Source organism: Fusarium pseudograminearum, chromosome 3 (assembly GCF_000303195.2).
Source record: "Fusarium pseudograminearum CS3096 chromosome 3, whole genome shotgun sequence".
Classification (NCBI taxonomy): Eukaryota; Fungi; Ascomycota; class Sordariomycetes; order Hypocreales; family Nectriaceae; genus Fusarium; species Fusarium pseudograminearum.
The window spans coordinates 482,313-508,488 of record NC_031953.1 but is presented as its reverse complement, the minus strand read 5'-3'; the positions used below and the strand labels follow the sequence as shown (position 1 = coordinate 508,488).

General features: G+C 48.0%; 8 protein-coding genes across 8 annotated transcripts, besides 1 other annotated feature; 3 read left to right on the top strand and 5 right to left on the bottom strand.

The window, feature by feature from the left end:
• Positions 1-137: 137 nt before the first annotated feature.
• FPSE_04002 (uncharacterized protein) lies at positions 138-1,743 on the bottom strand (the record flags this gene model as incomplete). The annotated part of the gene is made up of 4 exons (XM_009257120.1): positions 138-368; positions 418-1,221; positions 1,272-1,519; positions 1,566-1,743. 4 exons carry the CDS (start codon positions 1,741-1,743, stop codon positions 138-140), a joined length of 1,461 nt encoding a protein of 486 aa, XP_009255395.1.
• An 842-nt stretch (positions 1,744-2,585) lies between these two features.
• FPSE_04003 (uncharacterized protein) lies at positions 2,586-4,557 on the top strand (the record flags this gene model as incomplete). The annotated part of the gene is made up of 10 exons (XM_009257121.1): positions 2,586-2,668; positions 2,715-2,863; positions 2,910-2,965; positions 3,011-3,080; positions 3,125-3,280; positions 3,329-3,590; positions 3,639-4,179; positions 4,227-4,272; positions 4,320-4,402; positions 4,462-4,557. 10 exons carry the CDS (start codon positions 2,586-2,588, stop codon positions 4,555-4,557), a joined length of 1,542 nt encoding a protein of 513 aa, XP_009255396.1.
• Positions 4,558-5,089: 532 nt separating this feature from the next.
• On the bottom strand, positions 5,090-6,378 carry FPSE_04004 (uncharacterized protein; the record flags this gene model as incomplete). Its single annotated transcript, XM_009257122.1, has 5 exons — positions 5,090-5,407; positions 5,456-5,706; positions 5,759-5,895; positions 5,951-6,150; positions 6,202-6,378. 5 exons carry the CDS (start codon positions 6,376-6,378, stop codon positions 5,090-5,092), a joined length of 1,083 nt encoding a protein of 360 aa, XP_009255397.1.
• Positions 6,379-11,784: 5,406 nt separating this feature from the next.
• Positions 11,785-11,812: a repeat region.
• A 1,580-nt stretch (positions 11,813-13,392) lies between these two features.
• On the top strand, positions 13,393-13,716 carry FPSE_04005 (uncharacterized protein; the record flags this gene model as incomplete). Its single annotated transcript, XM_009257123.1, has 1 exon — positions 13,393-13,716. One exon carries the CDS (start codon positions 13,393-13,395, stop codon positions 13,714-13,716), a length of 324 nt encoding a protein of 107 aa, XP_009255398.1.
• Positions 13,717-14,745: 1,029 nt separating this feature from the next.
• On the top strand, positions 14,746-15,453 carry FPSE_04006 (uncharacterized protein; the record flags this gene model as incomplete). The annotated part of the gene is made up of 1 exon (XM_009257124.1): positions 14,746-15,453. The coding sequence occupies one exon, from the start codon at positions 14,746-14,748 to the stop codon at positions 15,451-15,453; it is 708 nt and encodes a 235-aa protein (XP_009255399.1).
• Positions 15,454-17,399: 1,946 nt separating this feature from the next.
• On the bottom strand, positions 17,400-19,682 carry FPSE_04007 (uncharacterized protein; the record flags this gene model as incomplete). The annotated part of the gene is made up of 2 exons (XM_009257125.1): positions 17,400-19,375; positions 19,427-19,682. The coding sequence occupies 2 exons, from the start codon at positions 19,680-19,682 to the stop codon at positions 17,400-17,402; spliced, it is 2,232 nt and encodes a 743-aa protein (XP_009255400.1).
• A 2,987-nt stretch (positions 19,683-22,669) lies between these two features.
• On the bottom strand, positions 22,670-24,190 carry FPSE_04008 (uncharacterized protein; the record flags this gene model as incomplete). Its single annotated transcript, XM_009257126.1, has 1 exon — positions 22,670-24,190. One exon carries the CDS (start codon positions 24,188-24,190, stop codon positions 22,670-22,672), a length of 1,521 nt encoding a protein of 506 aa, XP_009255401.1.
• A 539-nt stretch (positions 24,191-24,729) lies between these two features.
• Positions 24,730-25,521, bottom strand: FPSE_04009 (uncharacterized protein; the record flags this gene model as incomplete). Its single annotated transcript, XM_009257127.1, has 1 exon — positions 24,730-25,521. The coding sequence occupies one exon, from the start codon at positions 25,519-25,521 to the stop codon at positions 24,730-24,732; it is 792 nt and encodes a 263-aa protein (XP_009255402.1).
• Positions 25,522-26,176: the final 655 nt, after the last annotated feature.

Genomic DNA, 26,176 nt, shown 5'->3' with positions numbered 1-26,176 from the left:
AGAGATGTTGCGCCGGAGATAATACGGGGCGAAGAGGTGTAAAGATGATTGGATGATGATACGAGTAAACTATTGAACGGTAATGTCTAATGCTAACTTTTGATACGGTGCTATACAGAAACTCCCAAATCATAGCATCACAGATGGCTTCTCTCAGATAGAGTAGATCGAAGAACCATGGCTGCTCGCGTTCCCTCCTCAATGGCACCGTCAATGAAACTACGCCATCCGAGAGCCCAGTCTGAGCATGCAAAGATAATGTTTCCTTGACTGGCTCTCATGTCACCTAGATGATCTGCCAAAAGGCCAGGTCGTGAGAAGAACCACGCGCCCTTGGCGAATTCGTCTTTGGACCAGTTATGGAAGACCTAAACACTGTTAGCCATGTTGTTTCCCTTTAGTGTCATGTCAACTTACCAAACGTTCAATCTTCATCGGAGTAAAACCTTGGAAAGCATCCAACGTGGTTTGAATGTTCTCCTCTGGGTGGAAGTGGTTGTTCTGTCCTCCAAAAGCCACAATGTGTGTGTTTCCTGCTGGTGTAGTACCATCACCGAAACCATATGCTAGTTTATTGTGAGGATAGCTGATGCTCGTCATAGACCGTAGGTCCTTATCTGAGACTTCGGCATGGACTTTGATACACTGGTTGACGTGTCCGATATCAGCAGCAGTTTTCTTTCCCGTTGCCAGAGGCGGATCAAATTTGACGTCGTTGAGAACGTTGAGAGGAATCGCACTGATCATTTTTCGTGCTCGGAAGGTTTGTCCGCTTCGAGAAGTAACTTCAACACCAGCGGGACTGTTCTTAATAGAAGCGACGGGTGTGTTGAAAGAGTAGGTCAAGTTTCCAGTTGCAAGGGCTTCTTTAAAAAAGTTGATGGCAAAGCTGGATTGCCCACCCTTGAACTTGTACTTGACGAGATACTCTATGCATCCTTGGTAAGAGTATCCGCTCATAGCCCACCAGTGCAAGAATTCGTAGAAACTCGTTGTCTCAAGAGTTCCACCGCTGCAGAGGAGAACAAATGCTTCTACGCAGATGCGCTCGTTGTATGTAAGGTCGTTCTTTATCTCGGCGATGCGGTCTGCGATGGACATGCGATCGTACTTTTCTGCCACGGCGTCGAGTTTGCTTATGTGAGGAAAGACGATGGCTTCGCGTCCGTCTTGACCGTCTACGTTGACGAGCTTTTGAAGGCCGCTCTGCATCAATTCGTCCTAGACACATGTTAACTTCAACACATGCAGTGGATTTTGGGGTGACTGACCTCCTCCTCGTGAGTAAATTTTTGGGTTCCTTCAGGTGTGACGAGAAGGTATTTGTTGATTCCTCGAGAGAAATCATATGATAGTTCAAGTTCATTCTGCATGTTGTATCTTTGGATCTCTCGCCAGACGTGAGCTTGGCCCCAGAACACCCACGTTCCGCCCATTTCGTATGGGTAGCCTTCTATGTTTGAAGACCAGGAACGACCACCGATGCGATCACGGGCTTCGATGAGCAACACCTTGAGGCCTGTTCTGAGTTAGCTTTGCTCTAAGAGTTTGAAGATGAGACTTACCTGCAATAGCTGCATCTCGGGCTGCAGTTAGACCACAGTATCCTGCTCCAACAACAATTACATCGTATTTTGTATTGTTGTCTTTGAGATTTGTAGGAGGACTGATGGCGCCGATGCATGGAACACCAGACTTGAGACCTTGGGACTCTGTCCATGAGTAGCCGTCCTTGGATGACATTGTGAGGGATCGAAACAACAGGGTAATGTAAGTAGATTCAACAAGTCAATTAGAATAAGACAGACAATGTAATGTAGGAGCAGCCACAGCAAGTTAAGCAAGGACGGCAACTCATTTTATCCTCGGCCCGGGTCCATAACTTGCCTCCCCATTGAAATCGAATGACAATCAGTAATCCCATCATATCTCTCATGAATTGACCGTGCCGAGTTTAAATTGCCCAAACAGGAAATTGTACGAGAAACCATAACTATCGTCAACCCCAGCCTCTTATGAAGATCTTAGATAACGCATATCTCTCTCTAATATTACCGCAATAGGAAATTTCGCGAGAAAAAACAGGCCATTGAGCATCTAGATCGTCTCCCCCGCAATCCACTAGCAAGGAATAACGAGCCTCTTGCTATCGTGGTTTTTACTTTGCCACTAGACAGGTTCTTGGTTTTGGTGTTGAAGCCGCTAGACTACAGTAACCAATCAGATGACTCATGTCTTCTCGAGATATTTCCATTTGCGGTATATTTAGCGGAGACGTGTCAAAACCTGGGGTAGAGGTGTTAGTGCATGGGCTTATCAAGATAGAGTCTTGTTATTGTATCGGTATCTCGGCAGTTTGAGATAGGACCTGTCAGTATGTCATTGGGAGAGAGGAGTTATTTGGTCCGTGAAGTCGGGACAGATTGACGACTGTCGCACAAAAGACTTGGCTTATCGTTGTGCGACGCTTGTACAGACTAACACCTCCTCTCCCGTGTGACCTAAACTTTAGAACAAGACTATATGAATCGACCCCTTTCTCCCTCTCAAACTCGAGTCCCAGTGCATATCACAACTCGACAAAGATGACTTCTCCTACGCAAGAAGGCGTGCTGCAGCAGCGCCTTTCGACGCTGACCATGGTTGCCATGGCGTTTGCTATTCTCAAGTATGTTACCCTCTTTCAACTGCAGTGGCAATAACTAACCCCGCAGTACGTGGATTGCTCTCGCTGGTGTAATGGCGTATATTCTTCCTTCTGGTGGTGCTGTTTCTTTTATTTATGGGTTTGTGGTTTGTGTCCTTTGCAATTTGGCACTTGCTGCTAGTTTGGGAGAACTTGCTGCTTTGTGGCCTACTGCTGGTAAGCAAACTGATAAATTAGAATGGACTTGGCTGACGTTAGACAGGAGGGCAGTATCACTTTATGTACGCTTTGTGTACGACTCGATGGAAACGATCCATGGTACGGCTCCCGTGTGTAACTTTACTTGATGCTAACAGACAATAGAGTTTCTTTGTTGGATGGACCAATATCGCTGGTTGGTTGACTGTTGTTACCACCCAGGCCTTCTTTGCTGGTATGTTACCATCTTATTCTTGCTGTTCATACTAACATCCACAGCCCAGTTGATCTCCGCAGCCGCAGTCGTCGCCTCCAACAACGCCTACGAAGCCACAGCCTGGAAGACATATCTCTTCTTCGTCGCCATCCTCTCGTTCGGAACGGTCGGTAATATCTGGGGAAATAGAATTCTGGGCCGTTGGAATGATTGTGCTTGTGAGTGTTGCCTTTGAAGCAAACAAGCTTGCCTAACAAGTGATACAGTGTATTGGTCCATCTTGTCTGTTGTCATCATCAGCATCATTCTTCTGTCCATGTCTGAAAAGACAGACGCCAAACAAGTCTTTACAGACTTTAACAACGAGACTGGCTGGTCTGATGGTGTTGCTTGGATTCTTGGCTTGTTGCAATCTGCCCTTTCACTTATTGGGTTTGATGTCGTGTTGCATCTGACTGAGGAGATGCCTAACCCTTCGAGAGATGCACCAAGAGCTATGCTGCTAGCTGTTGTCATAGGTGGTGTCACGTAAGTCTTCTACCACCTCTTGGTCGTGACAGTCACTGACCTTTCTAGTGGATTTGTCTTTATCCTAGTCATACTCTTCTGCCTTACCGACCCGGCAACAGTCCTTGCAAGCTCTACTGGCATGCCAATTGTGGAAATGTTTCTCCAAAGCACCAAGTCCCGCGCCGCCGCTACAATACTCGCCTTGATGCTAAGCGTTTGTTTCATCAACGGTACATCGGCAAGTATCACCAGCGCTAGTCGTCTTCTATACTCCATGGCTCGTGACAAGGGTATTGTCTACCACAAATTCTTTGCTCACCTACAGCCCAAGCTCGATGTGCCAGTCCGCACAATCATGCTCTGCTACATCTTCAATCTCCTCTTTGGCCTTTTGTACCTGGGACCTGCAGTGGCTTTCAGTGCGTACATCGCGTCCTGTACCATCTTTCTCAACGTTTCGTATGCTTGTCCTGTTATTGCATTGCTTGTCAGAGGCAGAAGCATGCTTGGCGAGTATCAGACAAACAAGACACCTGCAAAGATGGGGCTGAGAATTGGTGCAGTTGTCAATGGCGTTGCTGTTGCGTTTGTTGTCGTTACTTCTATTGTAAGTTCTACATGCGTGTTTGTATCATGGGGATGCTAATTGGTTAGTTCTTCTGCTTCCCTGCTGGACTTCCAGTGTCTGCCAATACCATGAGTAAGTGTTGTTTCCGTCGAGAGAAGAAAGTTACTGATTTGGTATAGACTACGTTTCGGCGGTTGTGGGTGGCTTTTACCTGCTGCTTGCTGTATACTGGTTTACTGGCGGAAAAGACTTTCAAGGGCCGGTAAGTTTACTTTTCAGACTATTACTTGCTGTTGATAGGTTATCTAACCTGTTGCTTAGAACTTCGATGCTATAATCGGCCAACCTTTGCAGGAGAAGGGATCAGACGTTGTGGAATCAGTGCCGGGGAAGTTTGACACCTCGACAAAAGTCTAAATGGGCCAGGTATTACGGAGGGATGTCATGTTGTACAATAGTCATCAGGGGAACAAATGTTATTTTCGGTATTTGATTATTAGCCAGTGCTCTTTAATTTATAAAGATAACTTCACTGTTATACCTACCCTTACCTATACTAAGTCGATGATCTCGTGTTAGTGAATTCTGACTCCACTGTAGTGAAAATACGCATTCAAGTGCCGAAAACTATATTTAACACCCCTGCTGTATATTCCAGACTCTCACCACGGAGAGGCAGCTAGCGAAGTACTTCTAGGTCATCCATGCTATCATTTGGCATATATATCACGTTTTCAGTGTTCATAGTTAGGAAGAATACTAGCACTAATCAGAAGCTTGACATCGATCCTCAATGTTATAACTCTCTTGGTTATCGCTTGACATACACAGATGATGACTCCTCTCTCGGTCAAAGGGCAAAAGGGGTATTATAATCTATCTAATAAGACACAAAGGAAATCAGAAATTTAAGCTGCAAACCTGCATAAATTTTTTTCCATCATAACGCCTATGCAACGTGAAAGTCCCTCGTAACATGAATCTGACCGCTATACTTGTACTTGTGATCAGACTTGTGATCTGAACTATTGTCATCCGCGACAACTGTGGTCTGGTTCTTGCCAAGTCCGGCCACTATACACTCTTGGCTCCCACTATGACTCCCGTCGGGTAATCTTTCCATTCGCGACATCTTATGTGTGTTACCAGAATGCGAGAAACCCAGACGGTTGTTGGATGTATGATGGGAGCTATCGTTTGTGCTGTGGTTGCGGCCGGTAAAGAGGGGCTTGATCGACGAGACGTTTGTGACGATAATTCCGACGACCTGTGACTTGTTAGCACATTGTTCCTTGAATCAAGCTGTGTGACATACCGTCTCACGGATCGACCAGCTAAGACCAAGATCAAGACGCCCTGGTGTGGTCAAGCAGATAATGCAGCGAAGAAGCGTGCAAATAACGATAAAGATTCCACCGCAGAATATCAGGCCGAAAACCAGCTTCTTCCTGAGATTGACTTGCAGCTTCCATAGTAAAGGAATAGGCAGAGCCATGATGACGAAATCAGTAACGACGTTGGTTGTAACGAGGGCGTAGTATTTAGCTCGGTTTTGAGAACAGTCGGCTGTGGCAACGAGATTAGATATGAATCTGCTTGTAGAAATTATATCGCATACCTGATGGAACAGGATAAACCTGCCATAGCTTATGGGTTGGCCAGCAATGCCCAGAAACAACACCGATTGTTATTAGATAGCAGATAAAAACGAAGATCGAGGCTTGTTTCACGAGACGTTCTTCGGGGAGCGATTTGCTATAGGGATTTGTTAGACCATGTCGATGAATGTATCAAGGTCGTTGAAACTTACGTGACTCGGAAAAGGAGCGAAAGCATCATGGCCTTGAGAGTCCACACCATGGAGACATAGACATACCATGCCGCGAACAACCATTTAGCTCCGATCTCGTGGCTGAGGGCTTCTTCGGACGTGAGCTTCGAGGCGACTTCGTTCGTTAGGCCGGTGATGCTGCCCTTGTCCGCTATAATTTGGCACATGGAGACTTCCATCTATCGTATTCAGGTCAGTCACGTTCCTCCACTTCGGATATTGAATCATACAGTCCATAGAATAGCAGCGGGAATAGTGAGCCAATCGTCGATCGCCCAAGATTTAAACTTTGTAAATTTGATCCGTTGAAGTCGAGCGAAAAGTCGGAGACAGAGGATGAGTATACCGATGCCATACTCGATCCACATCTCAATGATGACGGGCTTGAGATTGATCGTGGCCGCCATGGTTGTGGGTACGCTTGTCGAAAACTTAGTGTATCGGTTCGGTATTAAACATACGATAATCGATGCTGGAGTAAAGTTTAGTAAACAAACCGTCGGTCCGTAGTCTAACTGCCGGGAGCCTACCTCTAAATACTCTTGGATAATCTGGGGGTGGCTAGGAGATATTACTTTAGCGGTTTTGCTAGTGTTCAGCTCGATGATACCCTGTTTGCTGGGGACAGTTCCAGAGCTTTACTCTTTCGTAACAACTACTACTCTTGTCGACAAACTTTATTCTGCAGTGCTCGAGTCATGGCCTGTTGGCGAGTGTCAGGCCATATCAGCCCCATGCTACCGCCTTTATGCATGGTAGAAGCCACAATATTTGCTTTTTTTACAGTCACAAAGCATTGGGATACGTCTGTGCAGATCTTCAGTCTTGATTTATCCAGCGAATTAATACACTCTAGTAAATCTCGTCAATCAATAGAACGGGTAGATCTTTAACTAGATTGGAGACAACCACACCATTGCATAACAAGAAAACCAGGGTATCACACCCTACAAGTACCGGGCCGAGTCCCTATTGGCGATCTGCAAAAGCTGGATATTTTAGACGAAACTCTATTGTTCAGGTGCAATTTCATGACACCCCTTTCTCCTCGTCTCTGTAGCGAAACACTCCAGTTCTGTCGTTTAGTGAAGAGCCCCTATCAAACTAACATCCTCCTAGTAACTGACTCATCTATACTCCGTGCACTGAAGATTCTATAAATGTGCGATAGCTAATCGTAGAGTCTTGGCAACTGAATTAGGATCGATGTCCGTATTAGCCTTGAAGATCATTTGTAAGTGCTAGATAGCTCAACGGTATCCTAATGCTAATTGAACGACTTATGGGAATAGAGGAGGGAAGGGACTACAACGTGAGGCCAAGGTTATGGAACTGTATTTGCATAAATAGACCTTCATTTCACACGTCACATTCACGACATCCGATAACCGAGAGGAACGACTTGGCAAGTAGGATCAAAGACATATGTGCTTACAGTTGCGGTAGAGGTAAATCCCGATGTTTGCCCCTGACTTGGAACCACGGCAGTTCTAAAGATACGGCAACAAGTGCATGCAACAGTGATCGGCCATATTGCAACATTGATCGGATGTTCCGCTCAACCAGGAAATCAACCCTAGTAACGAACCCTGGAGGCATGTGAACCCAGATCCTAAGCGCTTGACGGTCAAGCCTTGGCCGATGGTCCGGAAGTTTATGATGATAATTCTGCATCGAATGTGATACTCGGTAAAACTACCGAGATGGGAGGATTATTTTTCCATTATGCTGACACGCGAATACGGACGATAGGAGGAGAAAGAGTCGTAAATAGTACCTGTTCCACTCAACGAGATACCTCCACATCTACTCTGTATCTTTACCAGATGTCCTCTCTGACGCAGGGACCCAGAAGTTGGTGTTGTCGCAGGCACAGACGAGGACCTAACCTTTGACGCCAAGGTCGAACGCACGCGACAGAAAGCCACACACGTGGAAATATTGTTTCCAGAAGGCGTAATTAACGGTTTTACCAAATCATCAAAGTGACATGTTTTCCGTGTTTGGGTCCAAGCATCCAGACCAGCTTTGAGGGTCAGTCAAACGCAGTCGTCAGCCGTGTTTTAGAGCATGTGCACCCAATTTGTCTGTGTGCTGAGGAGCATGGTACCTGGATTTACCTCGGTCCAGCCCGTGTAGATCCGCAATCTTGCAATAATGAACATGACCTCACGTCTCGTCCCGTTAAAGCTGTCGGTTGTACACTGGAGATCATTGTACAGGGGTTAAAGACACGTCAAGTCGACAGTAAGTGATTGTGACATGTCGCACGGTTGAAAGCCTTGTGATAAGTCATTTAATTGTATTGGTGGCTGCTGCGATCGACGCTCGAGGCGCATCTTGTTTTTCAGATACGAGTATCAATTCCCCGGTTAAAAGGTGGCAACTGACTTTAACGCCAAGTTTCAGCCTCACCTGGTATTGACAGGTTATCCGCATCTTAGGCTTGCAAGGGGGAAAGATTCGTTGTCAAAATGGTATTGAGTTGCATGTACGGAGTATAGTATGGATGTTGAGCTTTGGAGTTTTCAGACACAAAAACTGAGCTCATCAAGAGCACACAACGGCATTGTCCGTTGGCTAAAGATAGCAGATGGCGGGATAGTGCGTAATAATTTTGATGTTCGAGAGAGTATCTGTTTCTTGTAAATTAACAATAGTAGTGTGTTAACACGGAGGGGTTTCGAGAAGGGGTAAGCCTGCTCTTGGTCCCGACGAACCCACGAGTAGACAACAGCTTTGGCCAGTAGTTCCTATAGGCTTGAACGGACCAGCAAGAGCTGGTGTTGGCTGTCGTCGAGGCTGAACGATCGACAGACGTGATGAACCCAACAAGGCTGATGACCTGCCAACTTAGCCTAAACGATACCGACATTCAATTTCCCGGAAATGCATAATGCATTCCCCCGGGATTCACAGAGAGTCGTGCTGGCGAGCTACTGGCCCTGTGGTAAGTTTGTGGCTTGCGCAAGGGTCGGGGGATCAAGCTTGTCACTCCGACTAGGCTTGTGATGTTGACGAAACTCTTGGTGCAAGGTACGACGTCGTGTCCGTGGGAGATTGTCAAGAGAAGAAATATGATCATCGCTTGGGATTGACAGATCACAAATTATATCACAAACCTGTCGAGGCTATTCCGGGGTGATTGCTTCCACACGTGATTCGATGTTAGACCTAAAGTTTCAGGCCTGCACCCGTTTCTGGTTCAAGCCTTGATATTCAGGCTACAAGCGTTTCGCGGCCCAATCTTCAATCCCGCACCCTGCCTAGCTACCTGCTAGCTTCTACTTGCCGACGCTACACCACTTGTAGTCACCCATCCTCGACAACAGGCACAAGCAAGAATGCTGGTGTTTCAAATACATGAGCATCGGAAAGACGAGTATCGGAAAATACGAGTATCGGAAAGATGACAATATACTTTCCGGCAATTGAACTTGCCTATCAGAACAAGGTAACACAGATATCAGCACGGATGACAGAATACTGCTAACCAAGATTAAGTTCATCCTATCCCTCAGCGGTAATTCCAAACGCTACCGCTTGAACATTGCCACCATGGCACCCAAACGGAAAGTTAAAGGCCGAGCAGTGCATGCGCAGGCACATTCTGCAGTTGACGATACACAAGCTGAGAATACCAAGGTGCTCGCAAAATGGCATCACAATTTTCAGAGCATCAAACGCATCTTCGACGCCAACAAGCAGCACCCCGACTTGACCTGGCCAGAATGGTTTGACACCAACAATGATTACAGCATCACGTCACACCCGAATCCGCCCATTCCCAATAACCAAGCTGGCAAAAAGGCAAAAGAACATGAAAAGTTCGGGTATCCCGATGGCGTCCTTGTCAACTTTTTGTTCAAATCCACCATGGGAGCTAGCAACGAGCTGGCACCTCATCTGGCATTCAAGGGTGTTCTCGAGATGAACTCGTACATCGACATCATTGGTACGTTCAGTCGTTCAATTCATTTGGACTCCTCCATCCTAATTGTTATCTACAGATGCCGACATTATCCACCAGTCAGCACTATTGGTCTCCGAAGGATTCGTCCTCAGCGACAAGCACAGCAACAAGCGCGGCGACAACACTATTGTGACGATGGTCTAGGAAAACAACGAGCAAGCTGTCGATCAGGATCTGGCCTTCCAAGAGCTTATTCAGCCATTCAACGAAGACTTTGAGGGCTTGCTAGAAGAACATAAGAATGGTGGCGCTAGCCCTGGCAAGACCCTCGCCAATTGAATGCCTACAGGAATACAGTCGAGACGATAACGTGCAGAGGTTTATTAACCAAGTTACGACACCGTGCACAAAACCAACCTTCATCCCGGATTTGAACAAGCATGTTACATCTGGAGGCTTGGACAGCCAAGCGCCTCGCCAAATTGCACCAAAGGCATTCATCCTTGCTCAGCAGTCCAGATCCTGCTGTTGCCCCAATGACCTGGGACTACACCCGAGAGTATTCTGGAGACAGGACGGCATATTCTCACCGTTTTCCTACGCCCCTGAGATCGGTCGTGGCACGAAAACATGCGTCGCAGACTTGTACTCTATGGAGGATCTGCATCGAGCCATCTGCATGTTCTACCAGCTGATTAGCCGGCGAACAGGGCGTACAGCATCGATCGGACGTGGCGCTGGTCCCAAGAAGTCTGTGGAATTTCCTGGGTATGTGCGCCCAGCTCTCAAGCACTTGGCCAATGTTCCCGAAGTCGCCCAGTCCGCATTTTCGAGGGCGGCAGTCATTGAGACTATTGTGGACAGATCACAGAAGTCAGAACGGACAGTCCGATTGCAGAGACGACGATTGGCTCGAAAGCTTTATGAGAAGAATAACTGTCACATAATCCTCAACTGGGTCCGGCTCCACCAACTCGTGACGAACCTAAGCCTCTACGAGGATTAGACTCTATTGACATCAGCGCAGCTTTAGTGGAATCGGCCCAGCCCTCACGCATTATCGCCCGTAAAGGTGTTGATGAAACCACCTTGGAAGACAGGGAACCTATCGCGGTTGACAGCTTCGCCGTCATGATGGGGTATCTCACAGACTTACACGACCAGCCTGATTTTGATGCTATTTTAGAGCGTTCGCGAAAGACAGTTACCAATGTCACAGAATTCATTGAAGACAGCGACATCAATGAGTTTATCGATCGACAGAGCGCCCGGATTGGTTTTCAAGTTTGCTCGCGAGCACCCAGACGACATTGATGAGCTGATGAAGCTCAGCCGTCAGCAGTATGCACTGGAGCACGTAATTGCCTCTATCCAGCCTGTCACGGACCGAGCTTGACCCTGACCTGCTATGCGAGGAGCACGGTATTACACCTTGGCCTGAACTGAAGCTGTACACTGGGGATCGAGCAGCTGCTGTATAAGGGTTGAAGCCGCACCAAGTTGATGGTGAGCAATCACGGCTTGCTCTCATTTGAGTCATGCACTCCGGGGTCCTTGATTAAGTGACTAACATATTTTAGATGCTGCTGCTAGTCGCTCGAGGTTTCATTGGTGTCCAACGACATGGGTACTGGCAAACCCAAGACCTACTTCGCTTCTATTGAACTCACGCATCAAAGAAGCAGAAACAGTACCAAAGCGACATGGAATAACACGGCAAATCGGACGTCAAGTTCCACCCAACTTTGGTCTTGACACCGGTTAACTCGAAATTCTAGACTTGGAGGGAGGGAAGGATCATTACCAAACATCGATTTATATATCTGTAAAGCTTGTAGTACATTTACACAATCAATGTACCTCTTCGTCCTGCAATTGGAGGCTCTTTATGGATTTAGCCTAAATAAAATAAATAATAAATCATAAAACGGTCATAAGGCCATAGACTAAAGATGTCGCGGACTTGTTGTAGTTGTTGCAGCGCACGTGACTCGATTCGAAGCTGCTCGCCGGCTTTCTTGAATTGTTCCACCCAACCTCCACAGTAGGCCTTCGTCACACACCACATCTTGGAGCCACACCCTTCCGCAACAAAAGGCACAAGCATGCCTCTGTTTCCCACAAATGGGCACCGCAAAGAAGCAATTCACAGCAATCGAGCTTACGTGTCGGAAAATGGCGGATCAAGCAGCAAGAAATACTGCTGATAAAAACCAAGACCACCCTCATCCTTCTTGACCCCGGTCAATTCACTCTTCACCTTGATCAAGAGAGCACACATTTCAAGCATGAATCCTCGTGCAATATATATTATCCGCATCGAAATCTTCAGGCTCCAAGACCAAGGCGTTTGAGAATTCACGGCGGCTAGCCTACTGCATTTGCGGGCGGCAAGGAATTCTGACCCCACGGTAAGTTCACGCACCACTCACTATTGGGACATTTTTATCTAACATGATAGCAGGCCGGCGCGGTTGTACCGTCACGGTCCGGGTGTAATGTACTCAAGCTGGAGCGCCCGTTTGCGTTCAAAGCGGGCAGAAAGCCAAGTTCACGACAGAAGGGGAAGCAGGTTACCCAACCTGTCGAAAACGATCCTGAGGAAGAGGGCGACGACGAGCCTCACAAGTATCTCAAGAAGTACCGCGCATCGGAGATTACAAGAGATGATATCCAATTTCTTACCGAGGACGCTGAGAATGCTGCGGAAGACCCAGGTGGCTGCCTTATCAAATACGTTTCCAGGCAATCAGCTCTTGACAACATTGTTTTTGAGCAGGTCGTCGCTGATGAGGCTCACAATGCGAAGAATCCCAACGGAATCTACAACCACATGTTGGGCCTTATGAAGTGGAGGAAGATACTCTGGCAGGTGGGTTGAACAAAACCAGGAACTGGAAAATGACCAAAAGAAGATACTGATGATTTCTTAGGTTATATATATACTAAACCTGGTCTAAATCAGTACTGGTTTTTGCCTAACCCACCGATCTGGGTTACTGGAACATCCATCTCGAGATCCTTGCAGGACTTGGTTTCGCCTTGTCGCTGATGTGGAACGCATACGATATCGCTATCGACGTCAGCGCGCCTTCTCGGCTAGTCACCGGAATTATACGATGAGACTTACGATCCCTACCAGGAGAAGAATGTTTTCAAGAAGGGCACCACAATGGGTATTTTCCATGAAAGTGGCTGATAGTCCAGACTGGAAGCCGCTCATGGATATCTACGAAGCTTCCGGGCGCACGTGCAGACTATGGATTGTCAATCCCACAATCTTCAAGCACGCTGGGGGTACACTAGAATGGGGCACCAATGCGGGACATCTTGTTGTGCGCCAAATCTACAAGGAGATGCATCTCCGTCGAACAATGAGAACGCGACAAGTTCTCCCCAATGGCGAAACGTACTACCCTGCCTAGAGATAGGGTTTCCATCTTCAATTACACTTTTTGAGCATTATGACTCCAATGCCCTCACAAGACCGTACTACCCTGCAGTAGACATGCTGCCATCAACAGTTGTTGTTGAGGAAACTCAACACAGCAGATGTCAGCCAATTCGGGATGATGTCGAAAAGTTTGGTCGCGCACATGCTCGGAAGCTTTATACCAACCCAGTCAAGTCCAAGATTGGAGACATGCAAAGTAACGGCGCATCCGATGCGATTAGTGGCAAGGAGAGCAAGCCCAGGATTAATTTCGGCGAACACAGAAAAGGTGTCCTGACTGCTTTCGACATTCGCAACAATGAGATCCTCAACCCAGATGAGCCAGTTCTTTTTGGCAACCCAGGCTCAATCTCGGCGAACACAGGAAAGATATCCTGACTTCTTTCGACTTTCGCAGCAACAGGATTCTCAACCCAGATGAGCCAGTCATTTACGGCAGCCCAGACGAGTTCAAGGAGGCTGTCAAGGCAATCAAGGACCCAAACCTGAAGCGAACCAGCTCTCAGCTAGAGCTCGAAAAGAAGAGGGAGGCTAAGGAGACTTCTGTCGTGATGGACTATTAGCAAAGACAATTGTCTGATTATTATAGCCGACGGGGATTAAGGTTAATGTTAGCAACCCATATTGGTCTGTAAGCCAAAGCAGTAGCCTTTGCAGTTTACTCAAAAACTCTCAATAAAGGATCCATCTGGATCAAAAACTCGAAATATCATATCAAGAAACCCCAATGACCAATAACTAACCTTCCTGACAAGAACACACTGTGGCCCGTCGTGTCTATCAGAGTGCTGTCAATCCACTGAGCTGGACGAGTAGTCATGCAGCAGCTTCCCGCATGAACCCCGCTAGCGCCACAACAAACAACACCAAGTTCAACTACAAACGCTGCAATTCTCCACTTCACGACAACCTCACTTTTTCAATTGATGAACCCAGTGACTCTATCTCTACCAGCTTAGAAAGAGAATCACATGCTCAAAGGGTTTTATCACGTGGAAGGCTAGGGCCGAGTTCAAATCTTAGGTATAAATACCTCGCTCTCGTCCTCCTCAACTCTCCTTTTCTTTCTTCCTCATACCCTTCAGCTTCTTCGCAGCTGAGCCTGGCTCTATCACTCTGATGGAGCCACACAGTCTACCCCGTGCCATTGGTGCGCCTCAGTACCACCCTCCGACAGTTCACAATATCGCCAACCCCAACACCCGCCCTGGCTTAAGCGCCTGATCAAACTCCCTCGATTATTCAAGCGGTACCGTTTGGAATCCTCATATCTCTTTCAGTTGTGACTTGACTTCAAACGCGGCCGCTTGAACTCTCTGCTACTATTCAAGCGCTACCGTTTGAAGTCCTCGCCTTTAGCATCTTCCCCTTTATGTGAAATCGTGAGAAATCAACTGGACTTCAAACATGGCCGCTTCAAGCACCATTCCGTATTGGGTTCTATACGGCAATTTCGAAAAATTTGCCACGGAATCAAACTATCACATGAAATGCAAGCGCCAAGCCTTGTCTACCCAACTTCATTCTGAAGACACTGGTCCAATCGACGCTCTACCGGAGGGCCTACGTGGTTTAGAATCTATCTATTTCAACACGGCTCTATTAGAATCGGTGCAGCCCTCAAGAGTTCAAACTCATGAAGGATTCACTGATAGTTTGCAGCCCATGAAACCGATTTCTCTTGCCAACCTCAAGGCCGAGATTGAGGTCCTCAAAGATATTCATGACCAACCCAACTTCGACACTATCCTGGAACGCACACGACAGACGACCACTAATATTGATCAGTTCCTCCCAGGAAGCAATATAAACGACTTTATCAATCGTCAAAGCGCATCCGAACTTTGTCGCGAGAACACACAGCAGGAGCTTCTTGGCGGTAGCACCCATTATCCTGCAATCAACATGCCACCGACTACTATCGTGGTAGAGGAAACCCAGCACGACAAGTTTGAGCGCGGTGATGCTGATGTCGAATCGAACGGGCGTGCACATGCCCGTAAACTCTTCAGCTACCATGCCGAGTCAAACGCATCAGAAAACGAGCAGAAGCTAAAGTTCAACATTGCTGAGCATGAGAAAGGTGTCCTCACATCCTTTGATTGGCGGAACTAGAGGCTTCTCAATCCAAAGGAACCATTCGCCTATGCCACCATTGACGACTTGGAATTGGCGATAAAGGCGGTCGAGGACCCGAATTTGATGGAAACGGAGGAGCAGGTTAGTGCCAAAATGATTTACAACTTGATGCGCAATGATGCCCACGGTGGACTGGGCTTCTTTTTCATGCAAACAACGCCAGATCCACGTGCTCTCCCGCCTGACAGTACGTCTCACTGCTTGTACTGGCTGTGCGCTCAGAGTCCGGCCATGACCCGAGCTCTTGATCTGGCATGGAGGTATATCAGAGTGGAGAATCAACAAGTGCTTGTTTATGTTGATACGCCATGGATCCAGTAGTGGTAAGTCAACCAGTCGTCTGCCTTTCAAGCGCTACTGTTTGAAGCCCTTCCGCAAGCGCTAACTTCTTATAGTTTCATGGTTAGCATATTCAGAATGGCCGGGTTCAAGACCATCACCGTGCGACCTGATCACAAGCCCGAGGAAAAGAGAACTGTCATCGCTGGGTGGAACGACCCAAACTCCAACGACGAGATCTTTGTGGTCAATCTCAGCACCATGGATGGCACAACGAACATACACGAGCGTTGCTGCAAAGTAATGTTCCTCAACTGGATGCTCAGCGCAAAAGCCATGCTTCAAGTCATCGGGCGCCATACTCGCGCCAACCAGACCCGGCCACTCACCTTTCATCTGATCAAGGTGAAAAACTCATACTACGACACTATTGAGCGAATCAGTTGTACCGAGTGGGCAGCCCAACTGTCAGCTGAGATCGTGCTACCGGAGTGGATGACGGACCACCTACGCGAGATCTGCATTTTTGAGTTGATCAAGACAGTACTGCACCAACCATTCAACAGATATACCTGGGTAGTCAAGATGGACTCACAAGGCCATGGTATGGTGTATCATTCCAAGGATACAGTCCGCCTCGGCCATATGTTCTCTGTCGTTGCGAAACTCCTTCTTGGTGGAGAATGAGGACAAGGACTTTTGGACTGCAAATGTCGATGTCTTGGTCGAAACTTGCCGCTCCATGATGGAGCCCTGGGAGAGCCCTGTTCAGATCGAGGAGTTCTTGATACGATCTCGAGGTGATTTACACGAGGCTTTCTTTGACTACTTCAAGTCGACAGTGCAAGTCGTTCGGGAGACTCTCGAGACAGACCCGGCGATGCAGGCACGTGTCGAGGCAGTGACCAAAGGGGTCAAGCGACGAGCTAGCGGTGATATGTTCAGTGAGGAGTTTGATCTTGGAAGCGATGTGGAGGATGGCGACGTCGCCATGGAAGACCAAGAGGACAATGGCACTTTTAGTGGTACTGAGTCTTGAGCGTAAGACCGAGGGGGATAGACGGGGTACTGAGGCCAAGAAGCACGCCATTTAGATCGAACGGATGCGTCGCAATGCCTGGGCTAAAATGAGCAAATAGTTTTGGTAGGCACTGAAAACATGGGGATAAAATTAATAAGTAATTTCTTTACTAAAGCAGACCTAGATCTCAAGTTCTCTACTGCCTACAGTGAGGTTTTAAATAAACGAAGAACGGATTGATCAATAACCATACCAAAACAAAGTAAAAAAATGTTCAATCGCAGTGATTGGTCAAATCTGCACATTCATTGAACATCGACATGGCTGGTAGTCGAAATGTGCTCCATGTCCTGCAAGCCAGATGCCTCGTAGCCCTGATAGGCTTTGGGTCCAAGTTATTCTTTTTTAAAATATATTCGATATTAAACTCAAGCAGGATAGATCGCTGGAGAAGGTGAAATCACAGTCATGGCAAATAAAATTATCAGATGATTGATCTATTGGGTATATGCAAAGTCGATGCTAGATCTCTGACTGTAGAACTAAATCATGGTATTGCTATCATTCTCAACCACCACCCTTTAAACACTCATAACACATTAACTAAAGCTATCTATTGCATTTACCACTCAGCACCGGGAAGAGCAACCTCAGTTCCCTTGAAAGAACCGGAAACCTTTCCGAGCTCGAGGGCAGCGTTGATGACACCACCGAAACCTTCTCCGGCGATCAATCCTGCAGCGATGGCAAAGGCGTACATCTCAAAATGGTTGTTGAACCACTTGCGCCACCACCAAGCGGTGATAGAGCCGAAGAGGATGGCGTTGGCGTAGCCAGAGTCGGGGCCAAGAACCCAGGCAACACCGACGGACATCCAGTTGGGGAGCCACTCACGGTACTTCTCGCGAGAACCGACGAGCCAGAAGTGCTTGACGATAGCCTGGACAGCGCAGAGGATACCCATGGCGATGGAGAAGTAGGCAGAGGACTTGGGGATGGGGATGCTGGGCATGGTGACAGCGGTGGCAACAGCCTGCCAAGCAGCGACTGAGGGAGCAGCGAAGGGGCAGATATCAGCGGGGTCGTCGCTGGGCTTGTAGACACAAGGGTAAGCAGACATGAAGAGGACAAAGATACCAGGAGCCAGGAAGACGGAGACGACAGTTCCCATGGCCTGGGCGTAGAACTGCAGCTTGGGGGGAGTCTTGAGGAGGAAACCAACGCGGAAGTCGCTGACAAGAGAGTTGGCAACATCGGCGGTACCGGAGGCAATGTTACCGGCGATAAGGTTGATTCGCTGAGCATCCTTGATGGCAAAGTTGCCCTTGGTGATACCACCGTAGACAAGCTGAGAAGCCTTGGCGGAAGCAGTGAGAGGGGCACAGTCAGTGACGGCACCTCCGTAGATGGACATGAAAGCAAAGATTACACCGAGAATACAGGCGAGGAGGGCGAGACCGGCGTTCATGTGGAACTGAACCTCGGTGACGACCATGGCGAGGATGAGAGCGGCGATGGTACCGGTGACCCAGACCCATGTGGGGACCTGCTCCTGAGCAGAAGCGAAATCCTCAACACCACCATCGGCATCAGCCTTGGCAGCTTGGCCGGCGAACCAAGAGTTGTGGGTACCACGGGCGACGAGGCGGTTGTTGATGGAGCGGGCAGACTCGCGGAGGGCGAACTTGAAACCGTCGACGACAACCTTTCCGTGGAGGAAAAACTCGATGAGAGAGTAGACCATGAGGACCATGACACCGGGCCAGAGCATCCAGTATCGGGGAGAGGCAACGAAGCCAGGCTTGTCGACACCGGTCATGACGTTGAATCGAGTGAGGCCTTCCCACTTGCCCTCGCCAATCTCGATACCGATGCACTCGCCGTAGTGGACCAGGAGAGGACCGATCAGACCCCAGGCAACGACGGTACCACCCCACCAAGAGATGGCGGCGTTAAGACCGACGAGGATACCGGAACCGAAAAAGGCAGGAGTGAGCTGGATGTACCAACCCCAGTTCTCAGGCTCGAGGAGACCAGTGGCGGTGAATCCAGACCAGGCGTAGAACCAGGTGAAGATGTGCCAGTTGTGGAGGATACCGTCGGCGTACTGACCAACGCAGATGATGAGCAGGGCAATGATGAAGGCAATACCAAGAGACTTGATCTTGCGAATGGCATCGTTGGCACCAGAGCCGACAGCGTGCATGGAGCGGATGGTCATGGCGGTAGCTGTGGGAGTAGGGAAGACGAGGTTCAGCTCACGAGCGACATTGATAATGAAGAATCGTCGGAGAGGAACAGCAGCGAAGAGACCGAAGAAGGCGCAGACGAGGGTGATTGTGAGAATGCGGCCGAAATCCTTCTTGGGGTCGTCGGAGAGCAGGTCGAGACGGTACATGGCGGGGAGACCGGCGACAAAGACACCGGACATACCACCGGCGCCGGTGGCAGCGGCTTGGACGATGGAGTTTTCCTGGGGACCGAACTTGCCTCCGAGGAGGGGGACGTTGGGGAGGGACTTTGTGAGCATGAGGATGAAGCCGTAACCGAAGATGGCGCCGAACATGGTGGCGGGGAAAGTGAAACCAGTCTTGAGGCCTGTGAAGTGTTAATAGATGTTCATGATGAGAGATTGGTGGTGAGACATACCAAGGTAGACGTTGGAAGCGTTGACGAGAGAACCGAGGACGATACCGACAATGACGGCACGGGCAGTCAGAGGGTTGGGCTCGTGCTCGACACCCTTGGCGGGAGGAAAGCTGGAGAACAAGTCGATGATGCGATCATCCTCGCTGTCGGCCTCGGACTTGAGGTCCATGTCGATGTTGTGAGGCTCCTTCTCATCGTAGCCAGGCTGGAGAGAGTCTGCGGGGAGACGGTCTGGGACGACAGTTTCGGCAACCATGATTGCGGGCTGATGTGATTCAGTTCGATACTTGAATCTATGGTTCACCGGTTGGCTGGTACAGAGGGAGAGATTGAGACTGAGGTGGGCATGAAGGGGATATTTATCCATCGGTGGCAAGTGGCAGGCACTTTTGAGAATGCATCCCGATTCAGTAATGGTCCCTTTGGCTCATGCAACCGACAGACGACAATCACTGGCGGCATGGCGATCGGTGACTTCGGTACATGTTTCCCAGAAAAGAAAGAGAGCGATGAAATACAAACGATCCTCTAAACCAACAGCCCATGAAAGCAGCGTTCTAGACAAGATTGGCGACCTTATCTGTGGGTGGTGAGCCAATTGGGTTTACGTCTGTAATTGGAGCTGCCCGAATGGGGAGTATCATTGTTGAACTTTTGTTAGGATGAGCAGGGATTAGGAGATGGGAGGGATTATTGTCTCCACCCCCAGATAGACGGTCCAACAGTCACAGATAGAGAGAAGGGAGAGACTAAGAGGGTGGGAGGAGAGCGGGTGGCACCGAGGAAACGGGTAGAGGAGAATACGCCACTGATTTCATGGTTAAACAGAGCAAGGTTTATGGTTATCTTGATGGTTAGACAGTGAAGGTGTTACATTGACAAGTAGACCAAGTGAGTACCTCACTCTCGAGTATGTACCTCGCTCTACTCATGTATCTCAGTCTCATCAGCCAAGGGATTATATCCCCTCATCACTCATCCAACATCTGATATTACTCAAACCAGTATCCTCTGACCATGTCCGATAACGCAATCTGCTCACCTCCAGACTCATATCAATCTCCATTACTTGATGTCTCTACAATTCATCGTTACAGGGCGCAACCACCCCTATCACTTCGAGACGGCACTAAACCTAAAACAGTGTCTTTGTCCGCTATCGTCTCGGGGAACCTTTGTTACGCTTGGCATCCATTCTGCGGGGACCTTTGTTTAGTGGCTGTTGTTGACTGTTGGAGAACGATCAAAGGGCCTTCTCTCCAATTATGGGGCTCTGTTGGTTCCGACAGCGGAAGTAGAGGATTCTCGTTTAGATAAGATGAGGATATCGCGATGCATTGATGAGTCTACAGTGAGTTATGCAACTGGACATGACATATACGACATAGCATATACTACAACATTACTGTCCATTATTGTGAAATAATTAATTAATCTACATTTACAAACAGCCACATCAACTGCCTCCCCCGCAATCTGTCACCATCCCTTGGCAGGGTTCTCACATTCCGCTATGGAGTACCGAGGTGACTACCCAACTGCCAAGGCACATTTGTCCCCTACGTTAGTTCCCTATAACCCTGCTCAGTCGCCCGCTCACTCGCTAGCTCAGGTACTTTGTGTAGGAATCGAATCACTTGAAAACGGCCACAAGACGGACTTTTGTCAACCGCTATACCTGTTTTTGTATCTACCGGGGAATGTTTAAACGCCTTTTGCATGACGATGAGCCATTTTGGGAACAAGTTTATTTTTTGACGTTTTGGCTTCTGTCATCGTGATGCTATCTACGAACCAAGATGATCATGTCCTACCCTATGTCTGTTACATTTTGAGGGAGACATGCACAATTAAATTCTGCATTTATTTTCCTATGTAGATCATCTTTAGCATATCGCCTCAATCCGAAAAACTATCTAATTGTAGAATTGATCAGCGCTTCCTACCACGACCTTGGATATCTCGGCGATGGAGCCAAGCTACCAAGAGATTCGCGTTTAACAGTCGCGGTTGAAAAGGTGTGGTCCGTTTGCCACGCGAAAAATACATCTATTTTGGACAACAGAGCCAAGGATCATGATCCCTGCTTGTCTGATAAATGGTACGTAGATCATCGAGAGATTAGAATTGATTGATGCGTAAGGGTTTACTAAGCTGATGTGATTGGTCTTTTTGGTTGTGATGATATCGTGAGATGTTTTGTAAAGATGCTTACATATAGTCACAAAGGTTAATTGAGTGGTATTAGAATTTATTATTTTACTTATTTAATTGGGATTAATTTGACATTCAAATGCATGCGTAGAGCAGTATAGTGAAACTCTCACTTGATCATCAGTGCTGGAACCAACTACCTGATGGCGAGATACGAACATTGCCACTTCATCGCCTACAACACCATTACCAACATCAACACCAACACAACGATATCAGCACCAATAACACCGTCGACCATATCAAACCAAGTAACATGATTCACCGTATAATCCTCCAACTTCCCTTCTCGACACAACTCCCTCACGTGCCCTTACACCATGTCAGCCAAACGGACCAAGATAACCAACCCAATCCCACCGACTCCTTGCCCTCGCCCCTATCAAACCCAAAAACCCCATATCAACTTTCAGCTCCCACGCAAAAAGGCTTCCCGATATGGTTTGGCTGGCTTCACAGTGGATACCCGCATGCTGTATGATCCTAGTTTACCCCAGCCTGTCAAAGGTTCCTGGGGGGCCGGGCTTGGGAGCTTCCACTTTGGGGCACACACTATTCGGCGACCTCGCCTTTTGGTTGCTCGCCCCCCTGCTACTCTGATTGCCTCGATATGCAGAAACGTTACTGTTGATCACTGCATGTTTTATCGTTGCGGGTTGTGGCGGTTTGTTACTCTCTGGGCCTTGATAAACCGATCGAGTTCCCTAACTCATTCTGGAATAAGACTTTGATAAAGGCGACTTATTATTATTGCCACAGAAGTTCCCGGTGTGTTGGTTCAGGGACTTATTTCTCGCCTTGCGGCACAGCAGGTTGACCTTCCGCATATCGTTACTTGTCAGCTTCGCATCGTATTGTAGTTACTAACGTGAGATTTGCATAATGGGAGGATTTCTAATCTAAACGCCAGATATCTGGGGTTGACAGTTGGATTGAACCTTATCGATCGAGACCCGTCCATATTCGTGTCAGCAACTGACAGTTGAATAGTCACATCTCCATCGAAACGACTGCCTCCACGATCATCATCTACTCCATCCCAAGTCCGAGGAAAACTACTTCCTTACAACGCTCCAAATACGTCCTCACATCCCCCTCCGCATGCCACGCATCATTATACGCAGCACTCAAACACAACTCGCCTCGAAACGTACCCAGAAACAACCCCAGTCCATTCCCAAGCTCTTCCCCAGTTACCCACGGATCTCGAGCACTAAATGCTTTTGTTTCAGGTGCTATAATAGCCTCGACGCAGCCCATGCTCGAGATGGATACTGATGGATGAGCTTTAGGAGGCGGAATGGGCAGTGGACGCGGAGACGGGGGGAGATCTGGAGTGCCCTGGGCGAACATTGTTGGGGCGAGGATGTAAAAGTCTTTGTCTTGTTTGACGGTGAGATAAAAGTCTTTGATAGTTTCCAGGACTTTGTGAAATTCTTGTACGTTAGGCTGGTGGTTTTCTGGGTGAAGATCCATGTCTACTACAAGACTTTGACCAGACACTGAATGGTAAACAGCAGCTGGATGCTCCATAGAGCTATACGGCTCAGAGCAATTTGGCCGTTCATTTCGTAGAATGTAGTTGATGTACCGTACTTTCTTTGACTCCACGGGTTTATCTTGGAGATCGCGTACGACGATGGCTGCAGCTGCATGAAAGGCATGTGTTGGGGTGGCTTTGACTTTCTTACAAACAGCCAACAGCTGTTGTGTTTCGTTTTCGGTGAATGTAAGTGCCACGCGTTGATGACGACCAGGTACAAGTGATCCTTTGCGGAAGGGAAGTGCGAGGACTTGAATACTTGGATCAGAAGCTACTGCGGCTTTTTGAGCGGCCATTGCATCTAGTCTGTCAAGCTGTGCCTGTGGGAGTTTGTCTGGGATATTGGCTGCGATTCGATAGGATGGACTTAGGTTTGAAGCTTCACTTCCGTCTAGAAGCGGGGGATTGTACGTGTCTCCCTTTTCGTAAGCTTCTGCCGCGAGAGCGATATAGTTGTTGAGGAGCATGAGAGTTCCGATGCCGTCGAGGATGTCATGTGGAGAGCGCAAGACGAGGTCTCGACGAACAATGCGCGAGCCATCCGATTCTTCAGTAGGGAGATGAAGAATAAACAAAGTAGGGAGTTTGGGGGCTGGGGGGTCAGAGTTTGCCCACTCGTTTCCAGACTGGCCATTGAAGATGTGAACAAGAGTCTTGTCAAGCCAACTATTTTTGTCGTCTTCGCCTTCGATATGGTTGTATGTCTTGACCCATTGTCCCGTCTCAGAGTTCTGGGTTGCTTGGGATGCTAGTGTAGGGTGATCATATCTCAGCGCGAGCCAGGCTTTACGTAAAGCTTCGTCAACATGCCGTCCAGCATCTGCAGAGGAGACATCTTTGGGGCTTTTGATGGATAGTGAGATGTGGCCGGTTATTCCAAAGAACATGCGGCCGCTCCCTTCGTAGAGAACGGCCAGTGTTGAATAAAATTGTTCGATTTCGTCGATGGGACGTTGCCATACTCCTGGCTTGACTTGTTGCCAATTGTAGTTCAAAGGAGATGTCATTTTGATTTGCTGGATGTTGTCTATACGTGGAAGAATAGAATGAAGGAGAAATAAAGGAGGAAGGGAATCATGAGATTCAAGAGCGATCGGGATCGTGATGATATAGGTTATTCTTGGTTGACTTGATGGTAGTCTTGCTCCGCCTCCGGAGTTTCGGGCCGCGTCCCGGTGTTCATCCCATCGCCATCATCCAATCTTGTTCTCTAGAATGCTAAACCAAGGTAAAACTCTGGATAATAAACAAATTAGTTCCGAAAAGAGGTCTAGAGAGTGAGGTGTTCGCCAATCAATTAAAGTCTAAAAGCTTGGCTGTCCCATCGAGTACGAATGGTGAGGTTGAATCAAGGACATGCGCTATCCTCAACGGGTAATGCAACAAGCAGTCTTTACCTAGAAGAGTAATACAACCAGCTGAAAGATATCAAACGAACAAGTGCTCCGGGTATTAATGTTCTATTATTCGTTATCTACTTCCACTGTCTTTCTGACATGACTCGATAAAGCATGTACAGCATCTAATCCTCACATCCACTCCAGTTCTAAAACTTCTTCTTAAAACAAGGAAACAGAATATTTCTCATAGCCCTACCAATCATCTTTCTCCCCAACTTCTTTCCCCTCGCCTTGTACGCCGCCGAGTCATTCGCATGCGGAAACGGCACATCAGGAACCGGCTTTCCCAAAAACTGACACAAAGGCTCCCATCCCTGACTCAGCTGAAAATCCAAGAGTTGTTCGGTAGGTACATTCTCTCTAATGTACTTGTTGTGTCGCGCATACGCCGTTCTCAGATTCTCAACCGTAGTCTCTGGCGTCGGCGCCCCCGTCCAGCCCTGATGCATCTTGAAACTCGCCTTTGCATTATCATAACCAGCGAATCGCCCAATTGTTTCGCCAAACCATCTGTAGCGTGCGCTTTGTGCTGGTTCAAAGATGATGAGAACGCTCTTGTACCATTTCTCCACCTCACGCTCGACAAGAATAACTTTTGCGTCAGGATACGCAGGGATGAGAGATTCTGAGAAGAAAGAAGCTACATCTGAGACAGCTTCGTATTCGCCAAATACTTCATCCCATTCTGCGCGTGAGAATCCTTTGCCGTTGTATGTGGGGAGATTAGGGAATGTGGCGTCGGCTGCGCGGTCGAAGATGCGCCATTGCCATTGTTTATCGTCGCGTTCTGAAACTTCCCAGCCGTGATGGACGTTTGAGAAGCCGAGGATTGTGAGGGCTGCCATGAGAGATGCTGTGCCTGTGCGAGGGGCGCCGAGACAGAGGAGGGGAGGAGGGCGAGGAGCCGATTTCTCTTTTTCAACTGATGTTGCCGACATGGTGGAGGTATCTCAATGGTTGAATTGGTCTGGATGAAGGAGTGTGAGAATCAAGAGGTGATGGTGTCTAATAAATACTTTTCTTTTTCAGGGTCTTGAATCCCTTGCTGACAGTCAGCTGATCATCATTTCCCGAGGGTTCGGAAGGAGCAATTGATACTCATTTCCCGATGTCCCGGCGTAACTAATTTAGTTCTGGGCGTAAGCAGAGATGGTGCTAAGTTTTAGCCCGTCTCAGAGACAGTGATGCACAGATCGGACCGGGTCTATCTTTGTGTGCCGGGTCAATGCAACTGCAACCCCATAATCTTGGCTTTATCTTGTCCGAATAAGTAGTCCGAGTACGAAGGATGACATGCAGTGTGACGGTAAATATTGGGTTACATATTGACTGGTGTGATGATTGGCGTCAGATTAAATGTTACAGTTGTCTCACTCCAATTCCCGAGTACTCCGGGGCTCTAGACAATTTACTGAGAGACAAGAGAAGAGAGTGACTATCTAGTTGATACAGCCTCGAATAACTCTAATAATCCCAGTGAAGATCCTGGTGGGGGTACGGAGATCCATGAAAATTACTCTGTACATGTCACATGTCAATGCTTAACATGTCAATGCTTGATTACAATTACAGCAGAGAGTCAATGACTTTTAT